Below are 27,640 nucleotides of genomic sequence, written 5' to 3'. Positions count from 1 at the left end.
CTATTAATAGAAATAAAGAACATCTTGAGGAGCATTGATTTGAGTAAGATTTTGAACTTGTTTGTAAAAATATGCTGAATTTAAGATTGATAATAGATCATCAAAATGGAAATATCTCCTGGATCAAGACCAAAGGTCAGAACCATCAGAGCTGATTATTTCACCTGATGTGTCCTTAGAGTTAATAAATTCTGAAATCAAATGACTTCTCCAAGTGCTATTGCAAAGAGATGAGGAAAATGCCAGATTTCAACTTTGGACTAGCCAGTTAAAGAATGGGGAAAAGAAGGAAATATGTAGTATCTAGGTTTCCCTATCTTTATTCCGTTTTTCTCGTTACAACTGATTAAAATACAAATTCCTAGGTTAATTCAGTAAAAGAGTATTTTAAAATTACTTGGTTCTATCTATATTTAATGTTAAACTATTAAAAAAATACTTTTTTTCTTCCTTTGTAGCCATCTTTCAACAGTTTTGGGAAACAAGTTTGATCATGGCGCTGAAGCCATTGTACCTACACTTTTTAATCTTGTCCCCAATAGTGCAAAAGTCATGGCAACTTCTGGATGTGCAGCAATCAGATTTATCATTCGGGTAAGTTTGCTCTCTCCTTTTCCACTGCTGCCTCCTCCCCCTCCCCCGCTTTTTCTTTCTTCTTCTTCCCCCTTTTTCTCTCCTTTCCCCACCCCCCCCCCCAGTGTACCTAAATAAGTCACTAAGTTTCTTTTTGAACCCCAAAGGCAAATCATTTTTGAATTATTTTTCTGATAGTAAAAGCCATAGATGGTCATTATAGAACTAGAGGATTGCAAAGTAAACATGTTTGTATATGGAATATAATACATACATACATGTACATATGAGTACATATACGTATCTACAGTTACGTGTGTATATGATCACAAATGTTACAGAAAATAATAAAAGGCAAATTTTTAATATAGTTATGTGCCATCTGACAAAGTTTCAGTCAATGATGGGCTGCATATGCAACAGTGGTGCCATAAGATTATAATATTATATTTTTACTGTGTCTTTACTACTTTACTGGATATGTTCAGGTACACAATACTTACTATTGTGTTACTCTATCCTAGAGTATTCAGTACAGTAATATTCAGTACAGTAATTCAGCTACAGATTTGTAGCCTAGGAGCAATAGGCTATAACATACAGCCTAGGTGTGGAGTAGGCTATACCATGTAGGTTTATGCAAGTACACTCTATGGTGTTCATACTATGATGAAATCACCTAATGGATTTCTCCGAATGTATCCCGATCATTAAGTGATGTATGACTGTATTTCTCTTCACTCATATCTTGAGGAAGTCCAAAAGAACAGAGTTGAAAAAACAAATCTCTCCCCTTGAATTCTATTCTTTGTTACTAATCACTCTAGCAATTTAATGTGTACTTTTCCAAACTTCTGTTCTGTGCCTTTACAAATGTATTTGCTACACATATAGAACATGTAAGTATATATAATATATTCTTTGACTTATTTATTTATTTATTTATTTATTTATTTATTTATTTATTTAGAAAGAGAGTCTCACTCCGTCACCCAGGCAGGAGTGCAGTGGCACGATCTGGGCTCACTGCAACCTCTGCCTCCCGGGTTCCCGCAATTTTCCCACCTCAGCCTCCTGAGTAGTTGGGACTACAGGCACCCACCGCCATGCCCGGCTAATTTTTTTGTATTTTTAGTAGAGACAGGGTTTCACCATGTTGGCCCAGGCTGGTCTCAAACCCCTGGCCTCAAGTGATCTGTCTGCCTCAGCCTCCCAAAGTGTTGGGATTACAGGCGTGAGCCATCATGCCCAGCCTATCTTTTTAAACTTCGTATACTTGGGTAGCGTCCCTTATCCATATATGTAATTCTTTTTAATGTCTAAATTAGTCTTCTGTTAACGATATATCATCAAATTATCCTTACCAGGCTGGGCATGGCAGCTCACACCTGTAATCCCAGCACTTTGAAAGGCCGAGGCAGGCGGATCACCTGAGGTTGGCAGTTCGAGACCAGCCTGACCATCACGGAGAAACCCCATCTCTACTAAAATTACAAAATTAGCCAGATATGGTGGCGCCTGCCTCGGGAGGCTGAGGCAGGAGAATCGCTTGAACCTGGGGGGCAGAAGTTGTTGTGAGCCGAGATCGTGCCATTGCACTCCAGCCTGGGCAACAAAAGTGAAACTCCATCTCAAAAAAAAAAATTAATTAAATAATCATAATAATAAATTATCCTTAAGGAATAATTTATTCCTTAAGAATTGAATAAATATCCATTCTTATTCCTGCAGTCTTCTTCCTGGAGTCCTTTTTCTCCATTCCTTTGCCAATATTGTCTTTTATCAGTATCTTCAGGGTTTTATAATTTAATAACCATTATTTCATATTATACTTTGCATTTCCTGCAGTATTAGGGATGTTAGCTATTTTTTTCCTTCTATAATTCTTCTATGGATTGCCATTTTATACTCTGTGCAATTTTTCTCACTTATTTCTAAGACCTTTTTATATATCATAAGGATATTAATTCTGTGTTGTATATGTTGTAGTATTTTCTACAGTCTGACATTTCTTCAAATATTATATAAGCTCTTTTGTTACATATCAGAATTTTAAATACATATGTATTGAGACTTGTTCATTTTGTGGGTTTTATTATAGTTAAGACAGCTTTCCCAATTTCAGTTACATAAAAATGTTCAATTGTTTAGAATTTCTGTAATTTTTTTCTTAGATTTAGATCTAACTGGATTGAATTTTTGTGTGAATTATAGATTTCTAAGTTGATATTCCCCCAATACAAAACCAATTGACCCAGTAACGTGGTGAATTACAATGTAGCTTTTTCTTGAAATGGTGTTGTTGTTGTGTAATTTTCATAAATACGTAAGTCTGTTTCTTAAATGTATTTTCAGTTTCTTTAATCAGTTGTCCTTTCCTGTTAAAAAAAAAATTAAGTTTATTCGTAATATTACTTTCCCAGGAAGTGTTCTTTTTTACCATTTTCATATTTTAAATTAGAAAATGTTCCTTTTTTCCCATTTCAGGCCTTTTTTTTTTTTAAAGATTGTAGACAACCTTAATCCAGAACCTTTGTAACAATGTTAGAAAGTATAAAGACTGGGCACGGTGACATATGCCTGTAATCCTAGCACTTTGGGAGGCTGAGGCAGGCGGATCACAAGATCAGGAGTTCAAGACCAGCCAGGCCAATATGGCGAAACACCATCTTTACTAAAAATACAAAAAAGTTAGCCAGGCGTGGTGGTGCATGCCTATAATCCCAGCTACTCCGGAGCCGGAGGCTGAGGCAGGAGGATTGCTTGAACCTGGGAGGTGGAGGTTGCAGTGAGCCAAGATTGTGCCACTGCACTCCAGCCTGGGCGACAGAGTGAGACTCCATCTCAAAAAAAACAAAGGAAGTATAGTAGGAATTATTGAAATGTTTGTTTTATCCCTTAATTGGGTGGGATCATATTTAACTTCAATTAAATATGATTTGTAATGGGTTTCTGTGGATATAGTATATTAGATTATGGAAATTTCCTGCTGTTCACATTTTGCTAAATTTTGATCAGGAGTAGATGTTGAATTTTATCAGATAGCCCTTTAATATCTTTAGAAATTATTATCTTTGTTTTTTCATTTATTCATTATACTTTCAAGAACTAAATTCTGCTCGGCCATTGTACATTAAGATACTGCTAGATTTGGTTGGCTAATGTTTAGTAAGATTTTGGCATTCATTTAAATGAATAAGTATTTTGTGAATTTTTTTTCCTGTTTTACATATTTTGTTAACATATTGTTCTGCTATTAGGGTTTAATGATCTTTAAGATTATGTAATAACGTTTCCAATGTTTTAGACTCTGAGCATCTTGAATCTTTATTTTGGAATGTTGGTGATCCTCTCACCTCAGCCCCCAAGAAGCTGGGTTTACAAGTGTGAGCTACTGCACGTAGCTGACTTTTTCTTATTAGAATGTTATACATTCTTTTATATATACTTGACAGAGGCATTATTTGGGGTTCTTTATAAACATCTATTTATGGTTTTATTGGTTGTAGTGAGATTATTTAATTTTTCTAATTCTTTAGTTTCTTTTTTTTTTTCCCAACTTTTGGCTCATTTTATTTTTTTAGATTTTTGTGGTATATCTTTAGACAATTTGCATTGCTTTTTCTTTATTATTATAAGGCTTTGGGTTTTCTTCTGAGTTTGGCTTTGGCAGCATCTCAATGATTTAAATTTACCACATTTTATTTATCTTTTCAATCATTTGTAATTTCCATTTCAACTTCTTTGAATTGCATAATAAATATTGTTTTCATTTTCAGATGGTGCTTTTGTTCTTCCTGTCATTATTTTTGAATTTCATGACATTCTGATCAGGGAATTTGGTTGTATGATTTATTCTTTGGTGAATACCTTGAAATTTTATTTGTGTTCTGTCATCAGTTTATATAGGTAGGCTGTTAGCATTTACAAATGTAGAATTCTTTGGCATAGAATTGAGTACTTTGTTCATCACTAAATCTAGCTTATGTTTTATTTACATTATTCAAGTTCTTGTCTCATTTTTTAAAAAATCTACTTTATCTGGCAAATTCTGATTCTAATTTTGTCAGTTTCATTTTTCTAACTGTTTTTGATGTATGTACTTTATATATGGTCAAGGTTTTGTACTATTATCTTGAAATCGTATTTTTTCCTTATATTTTGTTTTGTGTTCACTATGCTGCTTTTCTTTCCTTTTTTTTTTTTTTTTTGTAATTTAGAAGTTCCTTATTGTCAAGAATAAAACCTTTGTTATGCTCGTCTCTGCCTTTTAAAAAGTATACATTTTATTTCATTCATGCCATTTTTTCCCTTACCCTTTGAATTAAATTTAACAAAGATATTTTCATTTTCAGCAACTGTAATTAACTGTAGTTTTTTACTGCTTTTATTTCTAACCCACTTATTGTTATACTCTCGCTTCCCTTTTTTTAATTGATTCTGGGTCATTCTTGTTTGGCTTTAATGTTTTCTCACTTTTCATATATATTTTTATCTTTGTATATTTTGATTTGGCTTTTCCTTGCCAATTTAGAATATGGGGACTAAAAATTTGACCGTTGAACTTCAGGTTCACTTTCCTTTTCTTTTGCAAAGTTTGTTGTTGTTGGTATGGAGTCTCGCTCTGTCACTCAGGGGAATTCAGTGGCACCATCTCTGCTCACTGCAGCCTCTCCCAGATTCAAGCTATTCTTCTGCCTCAGCCTCCCAAGTAGCTGGCATTTCAGGCCCCTACCACCATGCCTGGCTAATTTTTGTATTTCTTGTAGAGGCGGGGTTTCACTATGTTGGTCAGGCTGGTCTCAAACTCCTGACCTCATGGCTCACGCCTGTAATCCCAGCACTTTGGGAAAGCGAGGCGATCCGCCTGCCTTGGCCTTCCAAAGCGTTGGGATCACAGGCATGAGCCACCATGCCCGGCCCATTTTCTTAACTTTTTATTGTTGCCTCTAAAAATGAGACTGTTTGATTATTTTATAGCAAAACAACCACCACCACGACCAAACAACCTTTAGCAAGTTTTATAAGACAGTCCCTTTGTGTGAAGAGTTTCCCCACAGCAGGTCTAGGAGTTGATTGTCTTTCATTAATACTATTCTTAATACAGTGGACAAGGATTTTGGACTGAAATTGGTTATCTTAAATTTATGTTAATTTTCATGGATCTTTTCTTTATTTAGTACTTCTGTCTTATTGGCTCAGATCTTTTCCTGCTGTTACTTTTGATACACAAATTGTGAAATCCTCAATGTCATTTATCATTTTTTGAATAACGTTTTGTCTCTTTGTCTTACAGCTGTACGTAGTCTCAGGAAAAATTCCTTTAAATTCTGCTTATTTGAAAGTACCTGTTTTGTGATTCTCAGGCTTTACTCTTTATACTTTGTTTTCAAATTGCTCATTTTTCATGTTACTATACTAGCCTATCATCTCACCAATAAAACAACTTTTTAAATATTACCTCCTGTTTTTGTTTTATTTCCTAAGAGTACTTCCTTAGATTGCTGTACTTAATTTCTAATTCTTTTTAATTTTAGAGAAGCTTTTTTTCCCGTTGTCAACTTGTATTAATAAAGTGTAAGTTGTTCTTAGTGTTTGAATGCTTCATCTGTAATTGATTTGAGGTAAATTTTTACTTTCCTTTGGTACACCTCCCCCTGAATATGACGTAGCAGTAGTTAGGTTAGTTTATCTCCCATCCTTGCCACTGTCATGGATGTGATTAACCCATCTTTAGGATTTCGGAGAGGTTAGAAGAAAAAGAGAGGAGTGTGGTAGGTAAGACCTCCTTTATAGTTGTTGTAGCTAGGGGATCTCCATGGGTTTTACCTCCACAGTAATGTTTGGGAAATGGGCTCTTGTGTATGCTGTAGGGAGCAGGTCCACAGAGTCCTTCCATGCTGAATTGAACAGTTGCCTAATAGGCATATCAGCACACTTTCTTGAATTATTCTCATCTTCAACAGCTTCAAGCCTATAGATGTTTCTCTCTGTAGTGGCTGAAAAAAAGTTTTTCCTTTTATTTTGGTTGAGTTAGCTGTGGCAAACACTGATGTGCCATATACACTTTCCTTCAATGAAAGACTTGTTTCCCCAATGCTAGGAGAACTGTTAGTAGACAGCCTTCAGCTGCCAGTCTCTTAAAGGATTATTTCAGCTAGAGAGCTGCCTTTCCCAAGGTCTTGCGCCTTTCCAGTATTGCCCGTATCCAATAACTGATTGATGTGAAAGTATAAAGGTTTGGCCGTCTTGGACCAATTCAAGAGTATTCTGAGGGACTGTTTCAGTTCTAGAGCTTCGTAATGGCTTTGGGCAAAGATAGCCTTGGGCCATGTCACAGTTTGATTTCTTCCTCTGCCCGCTCCACTCCTGCTTCCTTCTCACGTCCACAGGTGGTAATCCCAAGGGCACTTACAAAAAATTGATATGTAATGGATGTACATATTTTGGGGGTACATGTGATAATTTTAATGCATTCATATGTGTAAATGTCCAATTAGGGTAACAGGGAATTAATCACCTTAAATATTTATCTTTATGCTAGGAACGTTCTAATTATTCTGTTTCAGCTATTTTGAAGTGTACGATAGATTGTTGTTAACTATGGTCAACCTACTGATCTGTTGAACATGAGATCTTATTTGTTCTAACTCTATACCTATTAATCGGTCCCTTTTCATTCCCTCCTCCCCGCTATTCTTCCTAGCCTCTCATCATGACTAACCTATTCTCTATCTTCATGAGATCCACTTTTGTTTATCTCCCACATGAGTGAGAACATGTGATATTTGTCTTTCAAGGGCACTTCCTAATACATATCCTGCATGCTAAACTCCATCTCATAGCCTGCTTCCTAGATAACCCAGCCTGTACCTTTAGCTCAGAAGGAAGACAAGAGATTTAAGGAATTAAATATGTATGCGTGTGTTAATGTCTATTATGAACTTGTTAGTGCTGGCTTCACTAAAGAAAGGTATAAGAATTAATAATAGAAGATTATGTCTTTGTGGAACTTCTACTTGAATTCTAGAGAGAGATGATTCAGCCAGAATGAAGTGAAAGTTCTATTAAGACCACCATTTCACAGTGGATTCCCAATAGTTAGGGAAATAGATTCACTCGACTACCTGCTTTGATGACGTTGCGATTACGATTTTTTACCAGCAGTAGCCGTGGTGCTTCAGAAAATGTGGCCAATACATGCCCAGTCTCTTTTAGTGCTCCCTCTGCCCCAAAACTATATTGTCCTAACAGTTCTTGGCGGTTACATAGTTAACTTTTATTAGGTCATGTTATATCCACACCTGTCCTTTTGAATCAGTATCATCATGACATTATGTTAATTTGGGAAAACTTCTCAAGACTGGTCTTAATTTCTTTCAAATCTAATACCTGGTCTTTTTGTCCTCTGTAACTAAATACTTGAATGTAAGGCAAATAGAAGAAAGGACCACTTGAAGTGTGTAGTATTTTCAACCTTTTCTAAAACATCTTTTTCAGCATACTCATGTACCCAGACTTATACCTTTAATAACAAGCAATTGCACATCAAAATCAGTTCCCGTGAGGAGGTAAGTTTAATTTTTGTTGTTGTTGTTGTTAGTATAGCTCTGATACTGCATTGTTTAATGATTGGTCTGGTGCAAGAATTGGTCATTAATTTCTTGCCTTCCAAAAAACCATAAAAATGTTTTTTTTTTAAATTTTAATCATATCTCATGTAAGGGAAAAGGGATGAAGTGATTATTATAACCACTCACTTTTCTTATTTTATCATATTAAGCTTTGGTTTATTTGGGCTGCTGGTTGCCTTGGTTTTCAGAGAACAAGGAGTACAGAGTCAGGTCTGGGCTAGAGTCCTACAACTGCCATTGACTGTTCTACCTTAGGCAATTATTTAACTGCTCTGAACCTTAGTCCCTGCATAGGTTAGTAGAGCTAATACTGTCAACCCCATAGAACATAAGGATTAAATGAGATACATACTAGTAGAATATAGCCAGTGTTTGGAACAGAGTATATAGCCCTATCAGGTCTTTCAGTTAGTGGCTGCCTGTGTCTCTGGTTTCTACAATTTTTAGCATCACGCCTGTCAACCTAAATAACAGAGAGGTTCTCTGAAAGAAAATGATACGAGTATTTATGCAGGAATGAGCATTGCAGTGGTAGTATGCATACAAAGCAAACTATGTGCGTATTCAGGGAGGTAAAGGAAAACAAAGGTTTTTAAAGGAAAAATGAGGAATGTTACATAATCATTTTGAGGTAGTTATCCCGGGCTACAAGGATCAGTAACAAGGGTGATGCCAACTTGAGGCTGGACAGGCAGTTGCTGGGTAGATGTCCATGTAGAATTTTTGTTTGTTTTTTGTAAGGTTGTGATAGCCTTTGTGCAGGTTGTGTTTTTTTAGAGTCTTTTGTGATAGCTCTTTTTATCATTTATTCATGAGAACTCTCCCTTAATGGCCTTCCTCAGCTCTATTTGTCAATGTGTGTGTGTGTGTGTGTATGTGTGTGTGTGTGTGTGTTGTAACACAAGTGACTTCATTTTGATTCTGACAACTTTCACACCACTATTGCCAACAATAAAGTTAGGAAAAACAAGATTTGTACATTTGATGTTTAAGAAGATTGTAAAGAATTCTACCTTTTTAAATTAGATAACTATATTTAATTAAATACTGTGTTAGGAAGAAGCTGAATAAGACATTGTTATTTTAAGTAGTTCAAACTTTTGACAACAGTTGTTCAGTCATCTGTCTTATGTCAGGGGTCAGCAAACAACAGCTTCCAAGTAAAATGTGGCCAACAGTCTGGTTTTGTACAGCCTATATGCTAAGGGTGTTTTTTACATTGTTAAAGGGTGATTTAAAAGGTGGGGGATGGGAGGTAAAGAATATGAGGCAGAGACTGTATGTGGTCCACAAAGCTTAAAATATTTACTGTCCAGCCCTTTACAGAACAGTTTAACTGACCCCTGTCTTACATTGAGGAAAATGGTAGTTGGAGAAATAAAAACGTGACAGAAGACAAAGTCAGAAAATGTGTCATAGAATTGCCTTAAAAATGGGGAGCAATCCATTAACTATAGGGAGAGTGAGTGGAGTACAACCTAAGCGGAAATGTAAAGCTATGCCATATGCTGCAGAGCCATCAGATAGGCCCCTGAGGCCAGAACATATGATAAATGGAAGGTTTCAGTGGGAAAAGAACCTGGTTGAAGGCTGGGGAGTAGGTTGAGATCATAGTGTGGAGGGCTTTGAATGTTATGAAGAGGAATTTTGACATTATTTCATAGATAGTAGGAATCTTTGACAGTTGTAGGTTTTTGGTGAGGAGATGATGTCCAAGGCTAATTTTTATTCCAGCTATGAAAGTGATTGAAAAGAAACAGTGAAAAGCATTGTTTAATTAGGTAGGAGTTGTTATAATTCATGGAAGAGAAAGGCAGAGTCTGAACTAGAACTATGTGGAACTGTGTTGGTAATTGAAGGAGGTTTTTTTAATTAACAAACTCAAAACATATTTCATGTGTAGAAATGAGATTTGATAATTTTGAATATAGATGAGGAAAGTGGTGTCAAGTGCTTCAGACTGTGAGCTCTGGAGTCAGAATGCCAGGGTTTAGGTCCTAGCTCTATCACTTTGAGCAAGTTAATTTAACCTCCCCATTTCTCATTGCCTAATCTGTAGTATATGAGCTAAAAGAGTAGATTTGAAAGGGTACGAATTAATTCGTCGTTTTCTATGTAGTGTTTGAGTTGACATTCACTGCCTATGTGGAGACATCCATAAACTAGTTGGAACTTTGACAGCTGAAGTGACACACCAATGCTGGAGATACAGGACTAGATGTGATAATTATATCTCATAGGCAGAACTAAGAGTACAGATTATGTTGCCTCAATAAAAAGACTATAAAAAGATAAGTGGGCAAATATTGGTACCAACCAGATGAGCATCTGTTTAAGGGAAAGTGGAAGAAAAAGTGTTAATAAAGGAAGAAATACAGATCAAAGCTGTGTCATCAAGTGCCAAGGAAGGAGAGGAGCTCAAGTATGAGACAGTTGAAGAAACTGAGAAATAGAGGACTTAGGAGAAAATGTACACAAAGTTTATGTAAAGTCATATACATACATATGAAAGGAAACTGTAAAAATGAAAGATCCAGATTGTTGTGGCTTTCTTGATCACCATTGTATATCTTCACTGTCAAGTGCATAGATGTTTAATAAATATTTTTAAATTAATAAATGAAACTTGTTACATTTTATTTATTTATTTTTGAGACAGGTTCTCACTCTGTTGCCCAGGCTGGAATACAGTGATGGGATCTCCGCCTCCCAGGTTCAAGCGATTCTCTTGCCTCCACCTCTCAAGTAGCTGGAAGTACAGGAGTACACCACCATACCCAGCTAATTTTTGTATTTTTAATAGAGACAAGGCCTCACCATGTTGGCCAGGCTGATCTCGAACTCCTGACTTCAAGTGAACCACCCACCTCAGCCTTCCAAAGTGCTGAGATTACAGACATGAACCACTGCACCCAGCCTTAAGTTTTATATTTGACAAACATTTTAAGTTAAAATTATGGGGAACTCTTAAAGTCTTTTTGAACTGTTTAGCATAGCAGTAATTGGATCCTGAGTAAGTTAGGTATTCACAGCTACTTGGGAGGCCGAGACAAGAGAATCACTTGAACCTTGGAGGCGGAGGTTGCAGTGAGCTAAGATTGCGCCATTGCACTCCAGCCTGGGCAACAAGAGTGAATCTCCGTCTCAAAAAAAAAAAAAAAAAAAAAAAAAAAAAGAGATCTAAAAACATGTCTTACGCTTTAATTTAGGGGACAAAGTGTAGTAGTGTAAAAGAAAGTGTTAATGTATTTCTCAGTACAACATTTAGTTATTTAACTTCTATTTTTCAGACGTTCATTTGAATTTTTAGATTTATTGTTGCAAGAGTGGCAGACTCATTCATTGGAAAGGTATGCATTCCCTCTTCCTTCCTCCCACTTCCCTCCCCATTGTCACCAGTTCGTTAAAAGTTGATGCTATTGGTTTTATATTATTTCTCATTTTGCTTCAAAGGTTATTTGAACCTTTTAAAATAAAGCTTGTAAAGGTTCAAAAGTCTGTGGTGTTGTGCCCCTCTTACTCATTACAACTATGAATAGTATGATTTTCTTCTTTGTTTGTGAGATGGGTAAGGGTTTCTCAAATAGAATGGGTTATATAAGATACTCCAAGTTGAGTTGGGCAAAAGTTTAAAAATAATCTCTAGTCATATGATATAAGTTTCCTAAAGTGTAATCAATCATGTAATGAATGATTTAAGATGGAAGGAGCCTCCTTTCAGAGGAAAGAGATTTTTAAGAAGAGGTATTCGTTGGGAAGTTTCTCCACACCAGCTGTTAGATGTCATTGATCAGGTATATACTGGGCAATGTCTAGTGTAACTGAAATGAAGGAGAGGAAAATGTGGGCAGCTGATTGGTTACTGGCTATTTGCATGGCTATATTTCTCATTAGCTTCAAGTTTGAAGCTCGGAAGATACTGTATTTACCTTGAGTATATTGCTGATTTTTCGGTTTCATGAAAATTCTTGAATTCTTAAGGCTCATTTTTTAAAAATAGAATTTGTTGTTCAAGTTTCCTTTGCATTCTTCTGTGGCAGCTAATATTCAAATTTGGTCAGGTCACAACTGATCACACTTAGCAAATCATTTCTACAGTGGTGAATTAGTGAGGAACCACACAGAAGATTCTTTTTTCTCTAATTTATTAAAAATTAAGAATTTAGGTACTATGTATTTATATACTATCTGAATTCCATATAAAAATAATTACTTTTAGATTTATAGTAATTGGATTGTCAGAAGGAAACCATACATTAATAAAACATATGGGACAGATAATTAGAAAATCTTATGGTCTTAGATTTATTATTGTGCACGAATTAATTTTTATTTACCTCGCCTACCCATTTGTAATTAATATGTAACATATAAGCAGTAAGCACCATTTGTGGTGAAACATACAGCTTTATCATAACTCTAAAAATGTATTTTATTTTATAGACACGCAGCTGTCTTGGTTGAAACTATTAAAAAGGGAATTCATGATGCTGATGCTGAGGCCAGAGTGGAGGCAAGAAAGTAAGTCGGTATAGTATATTTTTGTGACAGTTTAATCTTTTTTTAAAAAAACAAAATGTATTGGGAGAATGAAAATATCAGAAGTGTCCAAGTGTTTTACTTGACTAGCCCTCCAGTAAAATTAAGAATGTTTTTTCTCCATTACATCTGTACTAGACATCTAACAGCCTCCTACATATTGCCACTGATGTATAATCATCAGTATTCTTTTTTTGTCATAACCTATTCACTTTCATCATGAATAAAAAGAATTGTCATTTATTGTTTGTATTGTATACCTGATATCGTTTGAGGTACTTGTTATATATTATTTTCTAATCCTTAGAATGATCCTCCAAAGATAGTGTTATGTCCATAGACGGCAACTGAAATTTGGACACTTAGGGGTTTGCCCAAGTCCACACAAACCATAAGTGGCACAGCAGGTTTTGAACTGAGATCTGCTTTTCTCAGCAGCCTTCAGTCTTTCCACTGGAACTTGTTCAATTTAGAAAGTGTTCACCTGACACATAGCAGATAATGCTGAAAACCAGTGGGCTTATCTTCATCCTTCTTGAATGTACATGTTACTGTTAATGTCTAATTATGTAAAGCTGTTACTTCATCTGCTTTTCTTTTTTTTAACAGGACATATATGGGTCTTAGAAACCACTTTCCTGGTGAAGCTGAAACATTATATAATTCCCTTGAGCCATCTTATCAGAAGAGTCTTCAAACTTATTTAAAGAGTTCTGGCAGTGTAGCATCTCTTCCACAATCAGACAGGTCCTCATCCAGCTCACAGGAAAGTCTCAAGTAAGGTCATATAAGTGATGATTACTAGTCTCTTCCTCTCTTCAACTCCCTAAAGTTTCATAAGTTGGATACTTGAATATCTGTTTGCTTTCACCTAAAGCCTTGAAAGAATGATAACTCTAATATACTTATTTATTTTGGTCTGCTGTTTCAAGAGTTGGATACCTTGCCAGCATAATTCTTTCTCTTTGGATAAAGAGTTCTATGATTCATATTTTGCTTCAATATGTTTATGTCTGTAAAAGTCTGGGAAGCACTACATTTTTTTTAATACCACAAAAATAGTACTTATAATAAATAACCCATTTAATGGAGGAATTGTAATGGAGATTCAGAAGTTATCTTGAGAATTCTACAACACTATGTGACTGGTAAAAAAAAAAAAAAAAAAACTCTACTACTTTCCTTCCTAACCTCTGACACAGCTTAAAAATTCAGGAAATCCCTCAAGGGACAACATTATCTAGTATCTGACTTAGTTCTCTGTAACTCCATTCTCATCTTGATGTTGACTACCTCACATCCTTACTGCTTTAGCAACCGTAACCCTGTTTTCTGTCTCTCTGGCCCTATGAGATTGCTGAAATTACTGATGCCTTCTCTACTTCCTAGCACTGGCCCTGTCCATCTTCGTGACCTCTTGCCCTGTGCCATGTATCTGCAGATTTCCCCTAGGGAAGAGCAGCTCAGAGAATGTCAGCCTAATTAGGCCGGGCATGGTAGCTCATGCCTGTAATCCCAGCACTTTGGGAGGCCAAGGTGAGCGGATCACCTGAGGTCAGGAGTTCAAGACCAGCCTGGCCAACATGGGGAAACCCCATCTCTACTAAAAATTAGCCAGACATGGTGGCGGGTGCCTATAATCCCAGCTACTCAGGAGGCTGAGGCAGGAGAATCGCTTGAACCTGGGAGGCGGAGGTTGTAGTGAGCTGAGATCGTACCACTACACTCCAGCCTAGGCAACAGAGCAAGACTCTGTCTCCAAAACTCCTCTCTGTAATTTTTTTCTTTTTGGGATCTTGACCCCCACAAAGATTGCTGGTTGCCTTGGCGACTCTGATGCAGAACTGGGACCAGGGTGAGGCAAGGGGGTCACCTAGGGTACAGAATTTAAGCAGGCACTCACTGGGTCATTCAAATACTGTACTAAAGTTCAGTTTCTTGTAGGTTTTCAGAATAAAAGCAGATACAATCTGATTTCAAAAATAATTATTGTAGGAATAATGACCTATCTAAACTTTTATTTAAATTTCGGTTTAAACTTCTGTTTAAATTTGTGATAAGTTCGTCATCTGAAATGAGCTGTCTTTGTTGCTTTTGTTCTCTTTTTATTAACTATGCTCAAACTTTAAAGTATACATGAATCACCTGAAGATCTTGTTAAAATCTGGAATCTGATTCAATAATTTTGGGGTGGGGCTTGAGATTTTTCATTTTTTGCAAGCTCCTAGGTGATGCTAAATGCTGTTTGTTCATGGACCATATTTTGAGTACAAAGGATCTAAAGGAAGATATTTTATGTTGCTCTAATATAACATTTTTAAACATAAACAACTTTAGATTCTGTGAATCTTAAAGTGATCTGTCTCAATTTAAGAGAACAACAATTTTAGGAGACACTTATAAAAATAATATAATGTTAGCTTAAACATTACACGGACGTTACAACCTTACAACTTAAGTGAGAGAGGCTTTGGTTATGCTGAGTTGCCTATGTGCTAGTGATAACACTACCCCTTTCTTCTTCTAAGTAAAATATCTCAGGATACAAGTGAATAATAATAGTACTGTTACCGAGTTCTCTTTGGTGGTCACCATGATGTGTGTTGAGGAGCAGAGTGAACAAAGGCAAACTGATCTCTATTTCTGTAGAGCTTACAGTCTTTATTCACTGCCAGTATTTTATTTTTGCTTCATAACTAATTGAGACACCATTGATATATGATGATTGGGAGGAACTGTTCTAATGCGATTTGTAAAAGGAGAGTTAAAATTAGAAGTACCAGCTAGGCATGATGGTTCACACATATAATTCCAGCACTTTGGGAGGCTGAGGTAGGAGGATCACACTTGAGCCCAGGAGTTTGAGACCAGCCTGGGAAACATAGGGAAACCCTATCTCTGTTAAAAATTTAAAAATTAGCCATGCTTGGTGGCATGCACCTGCAGTCCCAGTAAACTTGAGAGGTTGAAGTGGGATGATCACTTGAGTCGGGGAGGTCAAGACTGCAGTGAGCCATGATTGTGGCACTACACTTTAGCCTGGGTGACACAGCAAGGCTTTGTCTCAGAAAAATAAAAACAAAAAAGAAATACTTCTCAACTTTCCACAAAATTCAGTAGTATTTTATTGGTTTTTATCAGAGGAATGTTAAATTGTCTTCTTACTAAAAGCATTTTTTATACCTTGCAGTCGCCCTTTTTCTTCCAAATGGTCTACAGCAAATCCATCAACTGTGGCTGGAAGAGGTAATTTTCTCTTTAAGTAAGAGTTATAATCTATTTTATCTTTAAAACAGTAGCCTTCAAACTCTTTTGATCTGCTCCATAGTGAGAAGTTCATTTTACATGGTAACCCGGTACCACACATAATGCACTTTACTTGTATATGTATACATGTATACATACATAATAAAACCCAAAGTTCCAGGAAGCCATACTTTCTCTTACTTGTGATGCACTCTGCTTTCAGTTGTTTCATTTCTTCATAATGGCTTCTCATGATGCACTCAGTTGATTTTACAACTTATTAATAGGTCATAACTCACAGTTTGTAAAACTCCTGACCAGACTGCCCAACATGGGGAAACCCCATCTCTACTAAAAATACAACAGTTAGCCGGGCATGGTGGCACATGCCCATAATCCCAGCTGCTCAGGAGGCTGAGGCAGGAGAATCACTTGAAACCCAGGAGATGGAGGTTGCAGTGAGTCGAGATCACACCACTGCACTCCAGCCTGGATGACAGAGCGAGACTTCATCTCAAAAAATAAATAAATAAATAAAAATAAAAAACTGAAAATCTAAAGACCAGAAATTGAATGACTTAATTTGCATTTCCATGGAGTGGCAGAACCTCCATTAATTTTTTAATATCTCTATTCCTGGACTAGTTTTTCTTGTATTTTTCTTATAGTAAAAAATGTTACTGCTGCCTTCTATTTATCTTGTACAGTGCTTCCTTTGCATAAATCAGTCCTAAACATAATCTCTTCATCTACAAGACAGTCCTGTGAATTTTATAGTCAGAATGTTACCATTTTTCCCATTTTAAAGGAGAGGAATAAGGCAGAGAAATATTGAGAAAATTGCTGAAGACTTAGTTGTGATTGAAACTGAGGCATTCTGACTTTAAAATACTTAATAGTACTGTCCATTTGGCCACTGCCTTTTCGTTGACCATTTGTCTTCAAATTAACTCACGATGGTCAGGTTTATATAATTTTCATGTTTTCAGTGATTTAAATGATACAGGTTACCTTTGCTTTGTCTTTCATAGTATCAGCAGGCAGCAGCAAAGCCAGTTCCCTTCCAGGAAGTCTGCAGCGTTCACGAAGTGACATTGATGTGAATGCTGCTGCTGGTGCCAAAGCACATCATGCTGCTGGACAGTCTGTGCGAAACGGGCGCTTAGGTGCAGGTGCCCTGAATCCAGGTTCCTATGCATCACTAGGTAAGACAACTGATTATGGAAAATTGTACCATGTTCTCTCCCTGATCTCTGTGAAGACAAGTTCATATACCTTAATCATTTCTATTCATTCTTGTTATTTAAGGATAGTCCATATGTTTAAATATAATTCTGTATTGGGGACATGCTTCTGAGGAATCTGAGCTGCCTTGTTTCTCCTTTTCCCTTATCCTCATCGTCATCTTGATCAAAGCAACAATTCTTGAGTCCATGATTGCCTGTAGAGTTTTCATAACTGCACTTCTACCACATCTAGCCACTAGTTTCTAAGGGGGGTTGGGAAGGGAATTGGCCTTGTATCTAGCTTTCTTGTTTTTTTTCTCCTACTTCTCTTCTCTTATCAAGAATGTGAAGCCTTTTGGAGATCTGGGAGAACGGCAAAGCTCTGCTCTGTCTAACCAAACCCTAAACATATATTCCAAAACTCTATTCAGTTTGTTTTTTTCATGTTTTTATGTCCATCAAATTAAAAAGTTGAGGTTGGTTATCCGTATTGCATATCTCTTCATGCTTCATTTTTTTCTTTTGGGTAGTACTGGTGGAACATTAAGCAAGCAAATTGCCTCAACACAATACAGGTTGAGCATACCTAATCTAAAAAATCTGAAATCTGAAATGCTCCAAAATCTGAAACTTTTTGAGCACCAACATGGCACTCAAAGGTATTTCGAACCAAGGCGGGTGGATCACCTGAGATCAGGAGTTCGTGACCAGCCTGGCCAATGTGGCGAAACCCTATCTCTACTAAAAATGCAAAAATTAGCTGGACATGGTGGCTCATGCCTGTAATCCCAGCTACTTAGGAGGCTGAGGCAGGAGAATCGCTTGGACCCGGGAGGTGGAGGTTGCAGTGAGCCAAAATCGTGCCATGTACCTCCAGCCTGGGTGAGAGAGTGAAACTCCATCAAAAAAAAAAAAAGGTATTTCAGATTTTGGATTTTTTAATTAGCGATGCTTAGGGATACTCAATCAGTTAAGTATGAATGCACATATTTCAAAATCTGAAATCTAAAATGGTTTTGGCCCCAAACATTTTAAATAAGGAGGACTCTTATAGATTAAGGTTTCTTTTAGGTTAAGAAATGCAGAGAATTTAGGTATGAATATAGTACATGATAAAGTTGGCACAGCTGCATTCAGAACCGTGGAAAGGAGTAGATTATTCAGTAAATTGTGTTTAGACACATGGTTTACAATCTAGTATAAAATTAAGTTAGAACCATGTTACACATCATATAGAATTATATTCTAGATGATAAAAACATTAAAAACATAAAGCAGCTTGATGAAAACATAATAGGTGAGTATTCCTCAAATCTCAGGTTGACACAGGAATTCCTATACATAAAAGCAAATAAGCCATGAAGGACAAAAATCTCTTGAATTTAAATCTAAAGTATGAAAATAAGAAATCTTAAGGAAAAACTAAAAGAGAAAAATATTTTGCCATATACTAGTAAAAAAGTTAAAATGTTGAGAAATTTTTCAAGTCCATTAAAAACAGATGAACTCTATATATCAAGAAAAGCATGTATCAGAATTGCCAACAAATACCAGAATAAATGTTGAACCTTAGCTGTAATCAAACAAATGCAAATGGATAGACCTATAACTATAACAAGAAAGTTAAGGGTAGTGCCTACTGTTTTCAAGAGTGTGGGAAAAAGGGCCTCATCAGGCAACGCTGATGTGAATTAGTGATGGGACACTTTTTCTGAGTTCCAATTTTGGAATTCCATGAAGCATTTTTAAATCAGAATTTTTGCCCCAGTAATTCAATGTTTACGTTTTTAAAAAGAATGTTCGTGTTTTTAATGACGTTATTAGCATCAACCTTAATGTGTAACAGAGGGGATAGTTGAGTTATATTGTATCCTTATATATGCTGTGCAGCCATTAACAAGTCATATTTTCAACAAAGATTGAATTATGCAGGTTACCAAATACTATGTAGTAATTTCATCATTTTGTGTAAAATTATACATAGAAGAAGGACTGACGTGATATATTACAAAGGTGTTAACAGGGTTGATTACTGCTTTTAATTTTCAGAAAACTTTTTGTTTCAAAGCATTACATTGCCAAGAATGCAAGGTTATTTCAGTATGTGAAGACCAGTCAACATATGTACCATAACGTCATGATCATCTCAGTACCAGCAGAAAAAGCATTTGACAAAATTAAACACCCTTTCATAATAAACATAATAAACTAGGAACAGAAGTCATTTTTCTCAACCTGATAAAGAGCATCTTTGAAAAATCCACAGCTAACATCCTACTTGATGATTAAAAAACTGGATATTTTTCCCTAAGATCAGTAACAAGACAAGAATGTCCACTCTTGGCTCTATTTAACATTACCTTGAAGTAATGTTAAATTGGAGGTACTAGCCAGGGCAGTTAAGCAAGAAAAGAAATAGAAGGTATTCAAATTGGAAAGGAAGAACAAACCATCTCTCTTTGCAGAAAACACAGTCTTGTGTTTAGAAAATCCTAAGGAATCCACTATATATATGTGTGTGTGTGCGCGTATATATATATGAGCAAAACACATTACATTGAATATTATTTTTACAAGAAGAAAAGTACTGTATTTAAATTGTTTTAATGTGCCCTAGAAAGCCAATTTGGAACACTGTTTTTTTTTGCGAGAACCTATTGTTGTTCTTTAAGGTTTGAATTCCATGTTTCATTGTGAAGGAGAAATGCCACTACTTTTTTCTTTTCTTCATCTGACCCAGGTTCCCACTCAGGGACAATCAGATACCTGCCTGTGGCTTTTTCAGGTGTTGGATAAAGGATGTTCTCCTTCTTTTCCCTCCTTCCCTTTCTCCCTTTACCCCACCCTACCCGCTGTGTCTCATGTACCCTTCTTACACACATAAGACTGATATAAACTCTGTTTTCTTCTACTTTGAGCCTCACTTATTATGGCTATACATATATGGATTAGAAGGAGTGTTCTATTAGTTTTCAACACACGCTTACTTGAGCACTTAGTTTTTGCTAGGTACCAGGGATCCAGAGGTATATGCTTCTATACCGAATCTCTCAGTCTGTTGGTAGGTTGCTGAAGGAGGAGCAGCTAAAAGTTTGTTGCGTTTTATGCATTTTGAGTTTGAGGTCCCTGTGAGACTTCAAACTGGAAGTTTTCAGTGGACCCTTGGTATACAGTAGTATATAGAACTTGGTAGAGAGGCTGGCACAGTAACTCAACACCTGTAAACCAGCACTTTAGGAGGTAGAGGCGGGTGGATTGCCTGAGCTCAGGAATTCGAGACCAGCCTGGGCAACATGGCAAAACCACACCTCTACCAAAGCAAAAAATTAACCAGGTGTGGTAGCACGTGCCTGTGGGCCCATCTACTAGGAAAGCTGAGGTGAGAGGATTGCTGGAGCCTGGGAAGTCGAGGCTGCAGCGAGCCGTGATCACACCAGTGCTCTCCAGCCTGGGTAACAGAGTGAGACCTTTTCACATTCTCCAAAAAAAAGAAAAAAGAAAAGACAGCAACAACAACCTAGCAGAGATCTGTGCTGATGAGTAGATTAGATTTGGAAGTCAGATCGTTTTACTCACCGTAATCAATCTTAGACTCAGAGCCTTCCTTCTTAAAGCAGTTGCTGCTGGTTTTTGTTCTCTCTAAAGTACTGAAGTTTTTGGCAGCAGGGATACCATAAGTGTTTTGAAGTTCACCCTGTAACTTCAGCCTAAAGGGGAAGCTTGGTGGTAGGAAACAGGAATTTAAGTTAAGGTAAACTTGATGTATGAGTGCATATTTATGAATATTTATTTTAGCAATTGAGTTTGTGGAATTGCTTGAGTGGGAAAGAAAATAGAATTTCAATGAGGGCATATGAACAGAAGTCAGATTTTAGTTGGTTGATTGAGAAGTTAGAAAGAGAATCTGTACAAGTTACTGTTATGCCTGATGGTCGAGAAAAGGGGTGAAAGAATGGTAAGAATTATCTGTGGTTGAAAGAACTTACCGTCTTACAAGATTGGAGAAGTGAATTATGTTTGTATCCTAAGGTGGCAAGTCAGTAGAGATGGAAAAGTTAGAAGTGTAAGGATGAAGGGAGATAATTAATAGCTAAGTTGCTATGGAAGGTGTGAGGAATGGGATATGGAGCATAGTCTGGGAGTTAGTCTTGAATGTGGAAGCGTCAGCCATTTCACTGATGTAGAAGGGAAGGAAGTGGAAGAGGTAGTAGATATCAGATATGATATTTTAGAAAGTTGGACATTAAGAAGAGTATGATTGGGGAGGTTGTTGTGACTTTCTGCCTGAAGATTCAGTCAGGATCATGTGCTAACAGGTGACTTGAAGTTTAGCCATTTGGGAGGAGTAGACACAAGAGGTGGGGCACTCGTGGCTGACATTTATTAGAGCAAAAGGATTTATTAGAGCAAAGAAAAAAACCTGTGAGATAGTCTGAAGGCTAGACATAGGCTTTCAAAGTTTGTCTCCCAGAGATAGGGTTGAGGGGCTACTCCTTCCTCAAGCAATGAAATAGAGCAATGGAGGCAGGGCACAGTGGCTCACACGTGTAATCCTAGCACCTTGGGAGGCCTAGGCGGGCAGATCACTTGAGGTCGGGAGTTTGAGATCAGCCTGGCAAACATGGTGAAACCTCATCTCTACTAAAAATATGAAAGTTGACCAGGCGTGGTGGCAGGTGCCTCTAGTCCCAGCTACTCGGGAGGCTGAGGCGCAAGAATTGCTCGAACCTGGGAGGTGGAGGCTGCAGTTCGAGTTGAGATTACGCCATTGCACTCCAGCCTGGGTGACAGAGCGAGACTCTATTAAAAAAAGAAAAGAAAAGAAAAGAAATACAGCAATGCAACATGTTCGCAGTGTTTCTGCCCAAGGAAGCTCACTTAAGATTCACGCTGGGGGTCAGTAGGGGATTGGGAGTAGTCACATAAGGCACTCTGCTTGCACAACCAGCCACAATTACCAGAATCCCAGACTCCCAAAAAGAAAGGAGGTGTTCACCATAAATCACACTGTTTGCAAAAACAGCTTAGGCAAACCGTAGCAGAGTTCTGTGTCCCCACAACTCCCGCACACACACTTAAAATAACCTTATTAATATAGGGAGGATCCAAAATAATTACCAGAGGCCAGCCCCACAAGCGTACACTTCTTAAGAACAATATCAGTCCTGCTATGTTAAATCCTTTTAGCATGGGCACTAAACACCAAGTCAGATATTTATCCCAGTTTCTAGTATTGCCAGTATGCATGACTTCATGGTTGTGTAGTTTTCTGTATGGGGCATCTCAAGTAATAGAATAGAGAAAGTGAGTTAGATTCATTCAGATGTGAAATTTTGTAGGGGCTGAAAGTTCTAAGAAAGGATGTGGGTGGGGAAGCACAAGGTAGTAACAGAGGCTAATGATGAGAGGGCCTAAGTGTGGAATTTGGGGGTATATTATAGACAAGAGAGAAAAGAAACAAGGCCATGTGACTGGATGGGAAAAACTCAGACTAGAGCAGGGGATTGGCATGACAGCAAAGTCCAAGGCTAGGACATGGACCTCACTAACTTTTCTCTTTTTAGGCTAGTGAAAATAAGACTCATTATCAGCTTTTAAAAAATTATCTACTTAGTACATTAGGTGAAGTCTTGATCTCACATCTTGTTTAATTTCCTAGTCTGTTGTAGTTGAAAACAAGCTTGATATATATGTCTGTGCTATGAATTCTGTCTTCTTAAAGAAAATGTTTTCTAGGAATTATAAAAATCATTTCTTCTAATATACTAAGTTTTCCTCTGTTCCTTGCTTGCACTTTCATCAAAGAGGATACTTCTGACAAGCTGGATGGTAAGAACTTCCTTTCCTAATTCTACCAAAGATTTTTATGGAACCTGGATTCTATATAATATCCTTGTTCATTCTTCTCTTATTTTCTGAAAATATATTATTAATACTTATTTAGTGATAACGTTAATGTAAAAATGGCTACATAATTCTCTGAATAAATTTGGGGTTATATCCCAGTCTACTCAAATACTAGGTTAACTATTTTGTTTTAACTTAATTACCTTAAAATGTTTTCCCGAGCTCTTAGAAGTACGCCTCTGAATATTCTCAATTTGTTAAGTCTTCGTAAAAAATATTGGATTCAGAAGAATGGAAAGAAATCTCCTAAGTCATTTCATTCACCTCTTTAGTCTACTAACTGATACGACAAATGACATATTTCATAAGTTCATATGATTGTTTTTGAAAATGAAACGCAAGTTACAGAGGCTGACTTTTTAAGAGGGCGTTGTAAACTAACATTTAGTCAAAATTGAACTTTAAACTTTGCCCTTTTAATTTCAATATTCAGTTGATTACAGTTTATCTGTAATGGCTTAGTTCAGTAACAACCCTGTATGATATTTTTTGTCTGATACTAGATAGTATGTTATCCACACTTTCCCTTCACTGCAGCAGATACCATAATGTTACCTATGAGCTTGACCTTTTTTAAATAACTGAAGATACTAAATCTGTATGCCACATTATGAGATCTAAGAAAAACAGAGACACTATATATTTTTCTGTAAATTATTATGTAAATGGAAAATTGATCTAATGTATCTTCTGTTTTAATGAGATATAACATTTATTAAACCTTGGGTTAGGTACATGACTGCTAGTTATATTAGTCTCTGCTTTTCTATATTATTATAATAAAATATTGAATGAAATGATAACCCATCAAGAGTTGGTTTCTATGTATCAAACCCGTTAGACATCCTAATATTGATATTCTGAATCTTTTAAAAACACTTTTATCACTTTCCTGTTCAAAATATTTTCCTGTTTGGGTAGGAAATATCAGTCTATTTAAGGAGTCACTTCTGTTATATGATGTGATACTCTTACTGATGTTCAATCCTATGTTTAAAAAAAATACACAGACATGTATATTATTGCCCTTTAGTAGTGAGTGATGATGTTTGTACTTAGTCATTTTTTATAGATTTCATCGACATCTTAAGGAGTGCACATAAATGTTGAATAAATAGCTAATGAATTGGATTGATAGATTTTTGCTTTGTAGATGCTTTGATGAAAATGAGCAAATGAGGCCTAGGTCATAGATTTTATTCCTATGTTTCTTAGTTAGCTTTTTCTGATTCCTTTATGGGCTACCTTTAGAAAATGCAGAGAAAACATTTCTACCCTGGAAAGAGCTATAAAATTTCATTTTCAAAGAGTAATTACAGAGTTACGTATTTTGAAGGATTAATTTGTCTAATTTTTTATACCATTTCAAATTTTAAGAATGAAATATAGCAGACAAAAAATGTTTCCTATAGATTTTTGTTATTTTCGTTTGTCTAGTTTCAGCCTTTTTCTGTGTGCTGTGAATCATTGGATTACCTCAAATTTTGTTTTTCTCAAAATGAACCTTCCCACAGTTAATTTAAGGCTGTCAAAAAGTTACGTTTTGCTTTTACCCTTTCATTATAGTGTTGGGTGGGGATTGTGAGGCAGGTCTTAATATCAACATTGGCAGAATTTGTTGAAATACTGTTTTATTTTTCTTATTTAGGAACAGCATCTGAAGATGGTAAGAATTATATATTTTGTTAGTAACACAAATACATCTACATTACTATTTTCATTGGTAGGAATTAAATATTAAAACTAAAATAGGCTAATTTCTTTGCAAGTCTTTATAACTTGCCAGTGGTAGTAAGTTCTACATTTTTTATTTGATTGTCTTAGTAATGTGTGGATTTTTTTTTTTTTTCTTTGATTCTTCATCCTGCTAGTTTGCTTTGTACTTTAGATCATCTCATGCTGGAAAAACATAATTGCTTAACATGTTTAATAATACATAGTATAATGTAAGCATATAATTCATTTTTTATAGTAGTGCCATTAATGCTTTTCTTACGTTTGTGGTTTTTTTTATTTATGCCAATTCATTTATACTTTGAGAGATCATGCACCATTGCTTTATCATTGAAGTTTTAAATGCATTTACTTAGTCTGCTTTTAAAATATGTCTTCTACTTTTGAATCAGTAAGTGGGGAATTGGTCACAGATTCAAATTGAATTACACCAGAATTGCTACACATATCTTACTGAGTCAGTTCATCTTAAAAATCATTTTTTTATAGTTTTGAGTTTGTAGAAAGGAATTTAGTGTTTATGTTCACTCTACCTGAAATCTGTCTTTTTAAAACCTCTGATTCAAAATATAATTTTTCCTCTAAGTGTTACGTGGATGACTATTTTTTGCGATACAAAACTAAGTAGGATTAAAAAAGTTATTTGGTCTCATGTTTACTCTGATATATTTAAAATAATTTTGTATTTTAAGTTTTAAATTGGAATACTCTATAAAAATATGATCTCTGGCCAGGCGTAGGGGTTCACACCTGAAATCCCAGCACTTTAGGAGGCTGAGGTAGGAGGAGTGCTTGAGCCTAGGAGTTTGAGACCAACTTGGGCAACATAGTGAGAACCCATCTCTACAAAAAATTTTAAATTTAGCTGGGTGTGGTGGCACGCTTCTATAGTCCCAGCTATTCTGGAGGCTTAGGTGGGAGGACCACTTGAGCCTGCGAGGTCGAGGCTGCAGTGAGCCATGATCATGCCACCGCACTCCAGCCTGGGCAGCAGAACAAGACTGTGTATCAAGAAATAAATAAATAAAAATAAAAACATGATTTCTGGTACTGTGGAATTGTAATTTCAAATGTTAATATCAAAATAATTAACGTTCTCATTTCTTTGTTATATACAATGTAGATAAATTCTCCATTTCAAAAATAATAATTTGGTCATTTTGTTTTACTTTTTAGTCAAGAGAACTTTGTGTCCTGCTCAAAATAGACTGTAAAAGGGTGAGAGGCCTGAACTACAGGCTCATTAGGGGCCTTGAAGTTGATAGTATGCTGGTATTCTACCAATTAAACTTATGGTTTTGATTCTGTTTTATTCCTAGTTCTTATTACTCTCTTATCTTTTCTCACTCATTTCTTAATTTTATGATACCTCCTTATTCTTTAAGGAGTTTTTATTCTTATTATTTAGTATGTTTTTTCCTAATTAATATGGTCATATTGGGCTAGCCAGTATTTCACCTATACCCTACAAGTTGTATCTTTTAATTTTAACTAAAAGTAGTTCTGAGCCCTTCTTTTTGAATGACAACCTTATTGGTTCTGATTTGATAGTAGTTGAGACTACTGCTTAAGAACACCAAAGTACCCTCCAATAATATATTCTGTCCTCACTTACTTTTATTAACTGCAGCTAACTTAAGCACCTGACAAACATGTTTCTTGTGGTTAAAGAGCCCTAGAAATAGAGTGAGGATGTTTGTGGCCTAGTTTTGTGGAGGAGAATGAGGCAGTGGTAGAGTAGAAAGGAGCAATTTGGGAGGTATGAAAAGAAATATATTGAGAAAAATACCAACTCTTATGTGATATGTATTTCCTCAAATCATTTTCTAACTGAAATGGTTGATTGGAGGAAGAGAGCAGTGAACATGTCCATATACATGTGTAGTAATCTGATATAAAGAGATTAAATCTTTTGCCTAATTATATCTCTTCCTTCAGATCCATTTAGAAGTACATTTTCAGTCAAAAGGATGATTTGAATTGTTCCTAAGATTAGGCTTATATTTAAAACTGTAGGGTTGACTTGAGAATAATCTAAACTTCATGGAAACTGAAATTTCAGAATTGCAACTACCAATTGAGAAACAAGTGACATGCCTATGGTAATTATCTTAATGATAATTACTGGACTAATAAATAAACTAAGAATGTAAATCTTTTAGTTTGATTCTTCTTATCCTTGAAGGAAAGTTAGCTTATTGTATAATACGTAAAAACGAAATACTGTTTATAAAATTTTTAAGAGAAATAGAACCCGTAATTGATGATTACATTATTACAGAATTTGGCAATACCTAAAAATAGTGAGATTTTTCTCCCCTCATTATTAAACATTATTATAGAAAAATGTTTTTAATTATGTAATTATTTTATTTCTCAGGCCGGGTGAGAGCAAAACTTTCAGCACCACTTGCTGGCATGGGAAATGCCAAGACAGATTCTAGAGGAAGAAGTCGAACAAAAATGGTGTCTCAGTCACAGCGTATGTATTGCTTATCAGCCCTCCTGTATTTGTCACTATGTTAGGATAAGTGTGTTGCTTGTATATTACTGTGTTAGATGATTGACCAGTGGATAGAGACAAAGCTAATTTTAAAAAAGACAAGCCACATACTGAGTTCTTGTTCTGTGCTTTAGGTTCATCATCACCTGACAAAAATGAAGGTATTTTTTTTCAATGTTTTGGATCAGTTGTTGTGCATGTATTGGAATTTTTTGAGTGGGTGTTGTCTTGTCTTTGGTGTGTTATTAGGGCTGCATCATTGATATCTGCCACTTAGA

At 36.1% G+C, this 27,640-nt stretch overlaps 1 protein-coding gene across 11 annotated transcripts in view; it reads left to right on the top strand.

Annotated features, from left to right (window-relative positions):
- The window catches only part of CLASP2 (cytoplasmic linker associated protein 2), a 221,610-nt gene that overhangs the window by 94,990 nt on the left and 98,980 nt on the right, over positions 1-27,640 (top strand). For 8 of the 11 annotated variants that reach the window (XM_030932899.1, XM_030932880.1, XM_030932865.1 and 5 more), the window contains 8 exons: positions 459-594; positions 8,074-8,144; positions 11,498-11,557; positions 12,651-12,728; positions 13,356-13,523; positions 15,937-15,992; positions 17,024-17,197; positions 27,240-27,341. In XM_030932899.1, coding sequence (XP_030788759.1) covers positions 459-594; positions 8,074-8,144; positions 11,498-11,557; positions 12,651-12,728; positions 13,356-13,523; positions 15,937-15,992; positions 17,024-17,197; positions 27,240-27,341 — 845 coding nt within the window. Of the gene's footprint in view, positions 1-458; positions 595-8,073; positions 8,145-11,497; positions 11,558-12,650; positions 12,729-13,355; positions 13,524-15,936; positions 15,993-17,023; positions 17,198-23,023; positions 23,048-24,773; positions 24,792-27,239; positions 27,342-27,640 lie in introns of all 11 variants that reach the window. The other 3 variants (XM_030932912.1, XM_030932911.1, XM_030932913.1) reach the window with 1 other exon arrangement.

Source organism: Rhinopithecus roxellana, chromosome 1, assembly GCF_007565055.1.
Source record: "Rhinopithecus roxellana isolate Shanxi Qingling chromosome 1, ASM756505v1, whole genome shotgun sequence".
NCBI lineage: Eukaryota > Metazoa > Chordata > Mammalia > Primates > Cercopithecidae > Rhinopithecus > Rhinopithecus roxellana.
The sequence above is the reverse complement of the archived record's forward strand: the minus strand, read 5'-3'. Positions and strand labels throughout refer to the sequence as shown.